Source organism: Myodes glareolus, chromosome 18, assembly GCF_982192425.1.
Source record: "Myodes glareolus chromosome 18, mMyoGla1.1, whole genome shotgun sequence".
NCBI classification, from domain to species: Eukaryota; Metazoa; Chordata; class Mammalia; order Rodentia; family Cricetidae; genus Myodes; species Myodes glareolus.
In genome coordinates, this window is record NC_142043.1 from 70,387,675 (window position 1) to 70,398,206 (window position 10,532).

The window sequence follows — 10,532 nt, forward strand, 5'->3', positions numbered from 1 at the left end:
GCTTAGCTTTTTCCTTAATTTTATTAAACAAGAAATGTCCCGGTGTGTAAACAAAATACATCTGAGTTGGAAAGCTGCCCGCCCGCTCGCCCGCCCGGGCCCAGACCCGGACTGCTCAGGAGCTGTGCTTCTGCCGCTTCCAAAAGCGCTTGACGTCGCTGTGCCCGGCCGGCGTCACCACCATCAGCCGCTTGGCCGAGTTCTCGAACACCAGCACGCCCAGCTCCCGAGCGTGGGCCAGCAGCAGCTCAAAGTCCACTTGCGACAGGAACTGGTTATACAGGACGCCTGGGGTTGGGTGGGACAGGCAGGAGGTGAGGGGCTGCAGTGGCCTCGGCCCCTTCGGGCAGTATAGGGCAGAGGCAGCAAACTAGAGTTTTAAGAACGAACTCGTGCCATCCAGACGTTCGAAAAGAAACGGAATATCACAAGAAAAACCATGCAAACCTACTTAGGGCGATGACTGAATGACCCTGCTTCTTACCCTCACCTAGCTAGCTTAATCCAAATTGCACTGAATTGGGACATAATTCCTGCTACCAATATATCAAAATAAAGGATCAGCTTTCCTCTCCCTCTCTGTGAGGGAAACAAATAAGAAATGCCCAAGACCCTTTCCATTCACCATGGCCAAACTTCTGGCCTTACCTCTTAGGTCAACAGAAGCCACTCACCTTCAGTGAAACGAAGTCTGTCCCTCTCCAGCTCCCACAGCCGAATCTGGTCTGTTATGGTGGGAGGCAGCACAGGAGTCTGCAGGAACAAGGTTGGGGCTATAGGACCCAGGGCAAGAGCCCGAAGCAGTCTCTGTGGTTTAGATGCCCCTTTCCATCCATCCTTCCGTCGCTAGATGCCCAGGCTGCCAGCCTCCAGCATCTCGGCACCCCACCCAGCCATACCTGTTTGAGCATCACTGGATGGGCCCTGGTCCTCAGGAAATGGATTATCTAAGAAAACACAAGAACGCAGAAAGCCGTCTGAGCAGTCTCTGTCCCTGAAACAGCATCTCTTGCACTTGCCTCGCCACGAGCCCAACAGAGCTGAAGATATGCTTCCACGGCAGGAAGACCCCCAGGACAAGCACAACCCATCTCCCCACCTCCATTCCAAGTAGGGATACCTGCTGGGCTGTGATGCCACTGGCAATGGCCTGCTGCACGCTCTCCCGGGTCACTTGTGCCACCACCATGTTGGGGAACCGATAGAGCATCTCGGAGAAGAGGGCGATGAGAGCGATCTGCAGCTCCGACTCTGACCCGGGATGAAGAGGAATGAGGAGGTGCCCACACCTGCCTCCCTCTAGCCCTGCCCTCGTGTGTTAGACGAAATACCAGAGTGCTCCTAAACCATAAACATGGCCATAACTGGAATCCCTCCTGTGTCCCCCCTCCACCACCACCGCCACTCCCTCCCCAACCACCTCCATCCAGCCTCACCGGTATAGGCATACAGTCGGTAATTGGTTTCCACGACAATGAAGCCTGGCTGATGCACGGTGCCCCCAGCCCCAGAGATGCCAGATGAGAGATTGATGGCTAGGCGCGTGGGGTAGTAACGCCGGGACTTCCTCTGGAAGGGCACAGGGAAATAGGGTCCCCTATCAGGTCACCCCACCACTCTAGCATCTGCCTGACAGACACCAGATCCCCAGTGTAAAACCAACCCTGAACTTCCCCCCTCAAATGACCCAAGCACTCAGTCCTGGCAAGGGCTTTCTGCTGCGCCCCAAGACCCCACTCTCCTAGAAGCCAGGCGGCTGGGTGTGCGTACCTTCCTCTGGAAAACGAGTCCGAACTCACGCAGGTGTTGCAGGAAGTTCAACAAAGAATCACTCATACCCTCTACAGAGTAGTCCTGGGGAAGAAACGGCCAACGGGGGCTGGGCACCCAGTCCACCACTGGCCACCCAGCCCCTGCACCCCCTTCTTGTGACTTCTCAGGCAGTTCTGTGGTCATTGTTACACCCCACTTCTCCATAACCTCTCTTTATCTCCCTGTCCTCCAGCCCCTACTTACCTTGCCCAGAGTAGAGAAACTGAGCTGGAAGAGGAAGGAGAGAATCTCCACTAGGTCCATGCCCCGACTCTGAGGAGAAAGGGGAGGTGAGAGAGGATATGAGGCAGAGAGGCAGGAAGAGGGAGTTAAGGAACACAGTCTAGGGACCAGAGGAGAGTGGACATGGTTGTAGGCCCTGGCTCTTACCTGCGCTGTCTGCAGATACTGCAGCATGAAGTACCAGAGCTGGGCAGACGTGTCCAGCAGCAGGAACTGGAAGCCAGCAGAAGTGATACAGGGCGGCTCTCCAGGTTCAGTGCTAGAAACGGAGGGGCTGATGGTAACGGCAAGCAGAGAGGGGCTGCCTATTTCTTATACCTACTCAGACCTCTTTCCTCATCCCTCTGAGCCCTGGACACCCGCTTTATCTGAGACCCAGTGAGCAGGGAGCTGCTGTGTTCTGCCCACCTCACCTTTTCATAAGCCCAGCCTGGCTGAGGAGCTGGGCCAGGTCCTGGCTGACGGCTGCACTGGGGGAGCCCACCATGAAGTGCAAGACCACCTAGAGACAAAGGGTCGGACTGGATCTCAGGGCTCCAGGAATGGGGGCAGAGCAGAGGCACACAGAGGCCCGATCCTCACCTCCCAGCGCTCCTCAGCGTACTTGTCAAGCGAGGGGACGTCCCGGGCATGCTTGTCTGGTCCCAGCTGACTTGTGTCATCAGACCAGGCCTTGCCCCTGCGGCCAGCCAGGATGAGCAGGAGTAAGGAACCCTGTCTGCTTCCCCACGAACCATGAAGAGGGGGCATTTCCTATACCCTGCACCCATACCCGGTCCAATGTATTTTTGAAGGAGCTTCCAAAGGGGGAGGGGACCTCTCAGGAGCTTCTCCTCCTTTGCGGCCATCAGCAGTTCCCCTGACCTAGCTCAGGAAGAGAGGGAAATGACATACCCACCCAGAAGGGCAATCCGGAGGTTCTGGCGGAAGATGGGGTTGAGGATGAGGCCCTGGAGTCCACCAGGGAGCAGCTGAGTATGCCAAATACGGAGGCCACTGAGGAGCCCTGTACTCTCCTCCTGAGCCCTGGACAGAAGCAGAGGCGAGGGGCATGTTATGAGCAGAAAGAGACCTCTAGGGGGTTCCATTTCTACCTTTTCTAAACTGACAGCCCTTGGAACAGCGTCCCAGAGCGAAGCTGTGTTTCTAACTACAGCACTAAATAAAGCCTAGTTTTTCTTTTCTTCTTCTTCTTTTTTTTTTCTTCAAGACAGGGTTTCTCTGTAGCTTTAGAGCCTGTCCTGGAACTCACTCTGTAGACCAGGCTGACCTTGAACCCCCAGAGATCTGCCTTCTTCTGCCTCCCGAGTGCTGAGATTAAAGGCATGTGACACCACCACCTGGCTTGTTTTCTCTTCTTTTAATCGTTATTTGTTTCTCTGTTTCGTTTTCTACGTCAATCTCTTTTTTCTTTCTCTTTCTTCCTTCTTCTGTTTTGTTTTGTTTCTGAAAGGGTCCTATGAAGCCGGAGACAGCCTCAGACTGACCGTGGAGCCCTCGAACTGCTCTTCCTAGCTCTCCCTTTCAACTCCCAGGACTGCTTCTTTCTTTTCTTTGCTCTCTTTTTTTAAGTTAGCATACAACTAGTTAGTTACAGAAATCACAACCTCCAAAGGGGAAACTACTGCCAGTGTACTCTTGGAGGGTATTCCCTGTGCGGGGCAGAGCCTGCGGAGAGGCCCGAGGTGTGACCCCAGCTTCTGTGTGGATCCTAGCTGTGCAGCTTGAGAATGCAGCCACTGGGCAGCCAGCATGGCTGTGCTCAGGACTCACTTGCTGAACTCTTTCTTCACCCACAGGGCCACTGCAGCCTGTGGCAGAGGCTGCTCCAGAAAAAGCATCCGCATCACCCAGTTCTTCGCCAGAGAAGGGAGCTCCCTGTAAGGTTCAGAGGCCAAAGGTTACCAGAAGCTGCCTCATGCCTGCACCTCTGCCCACATCTGCCTCTCGAACGTCTCACCCCACCTCCCACCTCTTTACCAGTTCCACTGCCCCCACACTCTGTTTTGGACTGCCACACCTTGTGGTAATGTCTAACACACCGGTGCTCACACTAGGCTAAGCCTTTCCCCATGAGATTCCAGTCTGCAGACCCCATTATGTTCCCCAAACCACGGTCCTTGCTTTGAAAGGCTCTCACCTGAAGACAGCCAGACAAGTGGCTGGGTGCCCATACAATCGGTCCAGCACCCCAGGGCTCAGGCCCCCTAAGAACTCCTGTAGATTCCTACATTGTAGGTGTGCTCGGTTCAATCCACCCCTTGCAGGGGCGCTCTCCATCACCTGAGAGATACAAATGTCAAAGGTATTCCCCACGATCCTGGACAGTGTCGCTCTGCCTACAGACCTATCAGGTCCACTATCACCCACCATTTCTATACCTTCCTCTCTGGTGCTACTCAGTACTTATTTCTCCCAAACCCCTCATGTTCCTGCTTCTTCAGCAAACAGCCCAACACCTTGAACTTGCCATGTGGCCAAGGATGGCTTTGAACACCTGATCCTTCTGCATCCACCTCCCAAGTGCTGGGGTTACAGGAATGTAGCATTGCTGACTTTTCATCCCACATCTCCCCTAAAGTAAACCTTTCCTCAGTCTCCAACTGGTGGGATTATTCCGACTTTTGTATGTGGCCCTGAGGATCAAATCTAGATCCTCACCAGTGTGACCAAGTGACAGAATCATTTATTGTTCCATACTTGCAAAAGAGTTTTGCATATTAGCGATGCCTCATATTCATCTAAGCAGTGACAAAGATGCTTATTTGAACCCAGCCCTCTCTCTCCTCCACCCTCCTTGTCAGATCGGTCTATAAGCTCCAAATCTGTCAAGTCTTTAGTTCTCATCTGGAGACACGGCTATAAACTACTTCCATGCTTACCAATATAAATCCCTTTCTATCCCTTTTCCCCAACGCCAATCTCACCCTCTCACCGTCCCACACCGTCCCACACCGTCCAAGCTCCTCACTTCTTCCTGGCTTTCCTTTCACGCCACCTCTAGCTTAACTCTCTCCCTTATCCCTCTCATATCTCCTCGTCACTCGGATCCCCCTCGCGTACCCCGGGTCACGAGCCGTCGCTTAATCAGAGCCAATGTGTCGCATTGGCTTCTGAAAATAAAGGATGAGAAAACGGTGGGAGAACCACGAAGTCTTTCACAGACAGGAACCAGTCAATAACCACTCCAAAGGGTAGGGAGCGCCGAGAAAGTGTGAAAAGTAAAGGGGATGAGAATAGGCAATGCACTCGCCTGCCGCGTGGCATCTTGGGAATTGTAGTCCTCTCCTTGCCTTCATTGTAACATCGCGAGGACGATTTGACTACAATTCCCGAAAGGCACAGCAAGACTACCAGCCGAGAGAAGCTGTTTTTTCATTGAATTCCCTAAGAACACCCTAAGACAGACCATTTAGTTCCACATCTCTCTTTCCCTTGCCTCTAAGGCGAGTCCTCGTCCCGCCCAGACAGGAAGAGGCAACCAATCCGGAGATGCACCCGAGGCCTCCAATCAGAGGCTCGCTGAGGTCGCTCAGTGGCCGTGCGTTGGATTTAGAGACCTAAAAGCCGGATTTCTTGACCTCTGCTGTTTCCCACGAAACTGAGATAATGTACCGTGCAGAGCATTTTCACGAGGCGAGGATTAACACATTCCAGTTCGCCCTTATTTGGCAACTAAATGCTCAATCTTAATCTCTTCCTCCAGGGTCCTTCCAACTCCCAAGCGGTTGGAAGACTCCATTACAATTTCTTAAAAAAAGCTGCCGTTTGCTCTGATTTGATAAATTTACCGGAGAGAAAGGCAAGGCAGGAAGACATCCACCAAGGTCAACTATAGTTTCTCCAGTTCTTTCAAATTCTGTTTTGTTTTGTTTTGTTTTTTGGTTTTTTTGTGTATCCATGGCTGTCCTGGAACTCGTTCTGCAGACCAGCCTGGTCTTGAAACCAGAGATCTGCCTGCTTCTGCAACCCAAGTCCTGGGATTAAAGGCGGGCGCCACCACTGCCCGGCATAAATTCTGTTATTCTTACATCACAGAATACCAAACCCAAGCAGAATAAGGAATTTGCACAAGAGATCCCCAGTGCTGAGATAAGAAGCACACTTACAAAGGACAAAAAAAAAAAAAAAAAGGTAGACCACGTAAGACTTGGTTATGCCTTATTATGCCCATGTGTTTCTCCCTGGCTATTTGCCAGTCAATATCTACAGTTAGCAGAACAACAGGAAGCTGACAGCGCTTTACAGCACACGGTATAGTGTTTGTATATTTCAAACACAAGAGTTACAGTCTGGGAAGAAATGTTGGATGAAATGGGCAGAACTGAAAGAAAGCACCTCTTATGGAGCAATTAAAAAAGAAAAGCAAAAAACAAAAAACACAAGGGCTGTGAGATGGCTCAGTGGGTGAAGACTCACTGTGACCTGGTGACCTGAGCGGAGGTGGGAAGATTCCTGACTTCTCCTTGCATGCCATGGCAATATGAAGCCCCCCTCCAGCCTTTGCCCTCCCGCACTCACATACAGGAATAATGAATGAGTAATTTTTTTAAAAAATGAAAATCATTTGACAATGTCTTGTTTGTCAATATTAAACTTTGTACCAGCCCCTCCCCCCTCATTGCCGCTACCAAACTCATTCGTCCATGATGACCTTCATCCTGATAGCAGGGATAGCAGGGGTAAGGCAGTTTCTAAACATAAAATGACCTTGTCTGGATGAAACAACTCCAAGAGGAGTAACTGATAGGCTTGCACACAGCCCCAGAGGTGGATTTAACTTCCCATTCCTCAGACCTCCTCTATAAATCCCAAGCATGCCTTTTGTCTTTGGCAGACATCCCTTTATTGCCATGTCTGCCCCTCTATGTTTGAAGTAAGCATTTCAGTCTGTTGAGGCCCGTTTCCAGCCTCTTTTCTGCCTCCTGTCTCTTTAAGGTGCTTCAAAAATCTAACAGTAAAATAAGGAAAGAAGAAACATACCAGATTAGCAAAAGAAATAGCAAACGATAGTAAGAAATCCCAATGTCTTGTAAAGAGATGGGAAATTTTTTATTTGCAATTAAAGGTGGTGAGGGGGAGGAATGGAAACTGGAGAGGGAAGAAAAGAAGCAAAAAGAATAAAAACACGTTGGGCAGTGGTGGCGCACGCCTTTAATCCCAGCACTCGGGAGACAGAGACAGGTGGATCTCTGTGAGTTCGAGGCCAGCCTGGTCTGCAAGAGCTACTTCCAGGACAGGCTACGTGTGGCATTATGGGCCTGTAATTCTGCACTGGGTGGGTAGGTGGAGGCAAGAGGGTCAGGAGCAGTCATGGAGCACACCTTATTCCCAACACTCAGGAGGCAGAGTCAAACAGATTTCTGCAAATTCAAGGCCAGGCTGTCCTACAGAGAGAGTTGCAAGACAACCATAAAGAGATTCTGTCTCAAGAAACAAAACAAAACAAAACATTTCTGGAAAGCTGAGATTCCAGGCAAGCATTACCACCCCAGCTTCCACAGACAATTTCCATGTGGTTTTTCTTTGACCCGGCAACACCACCATTAGAACTGTATCATCCAAGTAGGGCGGTGGTGGTGCACGCCTTTAATCCCAAACCATGTGAAACAGAGGCAGGTGGATCTCTGTGAGTTCGACACCAGCCTGGACTACAAGAGCTAGTTCCAGGACAGCCAGGACTGTTGTCAGAGAAACCAGTCTTGAAAAACCTGAAAAAAAAGAATTGCATCATCCTGAAATCCTCACCCATAGAACAGATTATACGCAGAGATACCCAACAAAGATGCTTCCTGAGCTCAAAACTGACAAAGACTCACAGGCCTGTGCCTCTGCTGGTCAGAGAAAACACAAATCATCCCAGCAATGTGGAAGACTGGGTACCGCTGGGAAAGGAGGGGCTGTTTACATACTGGGGCCTTGAACTGCACATCAGCAGAGGAAGAAACACAAATTATAAATGCCTTAAACAGCCCAGAAGAAACCGAAAGCCATGGTGGGTGGTTCACTTGACTCTGCTTGGCCGGATTCAGCAGAGGCAGCACTACCTAATAATGCTGGGGTCTTGGAGCCGCCCTCAGAGAAAGGGCCTGATGAGGCTTCCCTAACTCTATAGAAACTTTTTTCTTTTTTTATTATTTATTATTTATTTATTATTCTGCCTGCATGTCTACCTACACCCCAGAAGAGGGCACCAGATCTCATTATAGATGGTAGTGAGCCACCATGTGGTTGCTGGGAATTGAACTCAGGACCTCTGGAAGAACAGTCAGCGTTCTTAACCGCTGAGCCATCTCTCCAGCCCAACTTTTTTCTTTTTTTCAGAATTGAGCCCTGTGTTCCCTAAATTGGCCATTTCACAGTTTATAATCTCGCAGTTGAGGAAACAACGTAAAGACGCGTACACAAATGCTTGTGGAATAGCTCACAGAAGGAAACGAAGAACCCCATGGGCTGAAGAGCATCGGTGGAGATCTGGCGTGACCAGAGAAGACTGCTGAAGGCTAGCAACACACAAAACCCAGGGAACAGTTTCTGGACAAAGGCACGCTACAAAGGCCCCGTTTTAGGAGGGTCTGTGGCCTGGGGAAACTGAAAAACGGTGGTGTGTGCTGGCCCGGAAAGTCAGCCCTGGACAGAGCAATCAGAAATGGACTTGGTGGAACACTTCTACTATAAGCTTTCAGGAGACTGAGGCAGGAGGATTGCTAGTAGTGAGATTCTTGTAGCAAACAGCCTTGGCGTGGTAGCATAGGGCTTTAATTCCTGAACTCAGGAGGCAGAGGTCCATAGATCTTTGAGTTCAAGGACAACCTGGTCTACATAGGGAACCAGACCAGTCTTGGCTACACAGTGAGACCCCATCTGAATTAAGCAACAGAAAGATCCACAAAAGGGAATAGGGGTATAGCTTAGTGGTAGAGTGCTCGCCTAGCGTGTACAAGACCCTGGGTCCAACCCCGGCATTGTAATCATCACCATTATCGTCATCGCATACATCACACATATATAAACATAAAATAAACAAAATGTAATAAAAAGAACAATTTAAAGGAACTGGTGAGATGGCTCAGAGGTAAAGGCGGTTGCCACCATACCTGAGTTTTCTACCCAAGACCACATGGTGGAGCTAGACAACCAATTCCTGTAGGTTGTCTCTAACCTACACACACACACACACACACACACACAACACACACACACATGCACAGATGCGCACGCACACACACACAGGTATGCATATTAAATAAATAGATGTAATATGTAATAATTTTTGAAATACAAGCTACAGAGGACCAGACACGGTGCTGTGTGCCCGCAATTCCAGCACCTGGAAGGTAAAGGCTGAACATCCGTTGGGATTATTCTCTGTTACACAGCAAGTTTAAGACAAGTCTGGCCCACATGAGACCATAAGATCCAGCCTCAAAACAAAGGTCACTGTGGTTGCAGAACTGAAAACAAACCGGAGAGGGACAGACGCGGTCCTGGGTGACTAGCTAGGACATGTCAGTGTTGCAGCCTGTGCCTGGGCAGGGGAAATGTCGAGAAAGAACAAAGATCTGGCAGCAGACCTATGCGCTGCGCACTGGACTGGACTCAGCATTGAGGAGGATCAAGGTGCCATTGCTGCCAGGGTGGGAGAGGGGCAGGTTTGGACACGCCGGCCTGAGCTTAGCAGCAGCCAGAGTTACATAGTTCCAAAGCTTACTTAAAGCAAGTCTGGGCACAGAACCCTGGGAGCTATGGCTCCCTGCCAGGAATTCCATTGCTTATTATTCTAACGTCTGACCTCTGAACTCTAACCCATCAATGCCTGTCTTAATCGTAAGGCAGTAGCCTGACCTCCGCAGCTTTAACAAGACCGTTAGATTGTGACCTGGGCCCTGAGAGCCCATTAATCCAGCCTCAGATTAAATTATCTTTACTGTTGTTCTCTCATTATCTGCTTGGCTCGCTTTGTGAATATCGCCAGCCAAACCCCAGGGTCCTTGTTTCACAGAAATGGCTGTGAAGATGGGGCTGCCTTCTCCAAACCTGCAACTTGACTGTTTGTTGCTTGATACCCACAGTGAACTCTCAAGCTTGCCCAGTGGCTGCAGCTCGTCCTTGCAGGCCTGAGCCATCCAGGCTCGTAGCTGTGGCTTCCACCAGACAGCTCACAGGCCGGAGACATGTGCAGGCTCCCAAAACCGAACCCGAGATCACCTGGGTCTCCCCAGCCCTCGGGATCCGAGAATTGGACAAGGAAAAGAAATCACACCTTTATTTTGGATACCCTCAACCCAAAATCTAGCGCTGCTCTCTACGGTGAGAGCGAGAACTCCTGGTGGCTTCCGAGGTCGCTGTTGACCTGCTGCTGATGGACACCACTGGTTTCTTTTTCTTTTTTTCTTTTTTAATTTTACATATCCATCCCAGTTCTCCTTCCCTCCCCTCATCCCAGTCCTTCACCACCTTCCCCTTACCCCACCCAC

At 50.4% G+C, this 10,532-nt stretch overlaps 1 protein-coding gene across 1 annotated transcript; it reads right to left on the reverse strand.

Annotated features, from left to right (window-relative positions):
* Nucleotides 1-2: 2 nt before the first annotated feature.
* Nucleotides 3-5,295, reverse strand: Gtf2h4 (general transcription factor IIH subunit 4). The gene is made up of 14 exons (XM_048440784.3): nucleotides 5,119-5,295; nucleotides 4,196-4,338; nucleotides 3,829-3,933; nucleotides 2,950-3,081; nucleotides 2,638-2,734; nucleotides 2,469-2,557; nucleotides 2,203-2,314; nucleotides 2,017-2,085; nucleotides 1,771-1,854; nucleotides 1,437-1,569; nucleotides 1,121-1,251; nucleotides 900-947; nucleotides 675-753; nucleotides 3-288 (listed from the first exon to the last, which is right to left on the reverse strand). The coding sequence occupies exons 2-14, from the start codon at nucleotides 4,333-4,335 to the stop codon at nucleotides 116-118; spliced, it is 1,392 nt and encodes a 463-aa protein (XP_048296741.1). The 5' UTR covers nucleotides 4,336-4,338; nucleotides 5,119-5,295; the 3' UTR covers nucleotides 3-115.
* Between the last annotated feature and the right edge of the window lie 5,237 nt (nucleotides 5,296-10,532).

Bases quoted from the DNA above. Each gene is read 5' to 3' on its own strand.
- Gtf2h4 (XM_048440784.3), bottom strand. From the start codon at position 4,335: ATGGAGAGCGCCCCTGCAAGGGGTGGATTGAACCGAGCACACCTACAA. The intron at 948-1,120 runs GTATCCCTACTT...GTGTTTTCTTAG, and splicing joins GTGGCATCACAGCCCAGCAG to ATAATCCATTTCCTGAGGAC. The intron at 754-899 runs GTATGGCTGGGT...TTGTTCCTGCAG, and splicing joins ATCCAGTGATGCTCAAACAG to ACTCCTGTGCTGCCTCCCAC.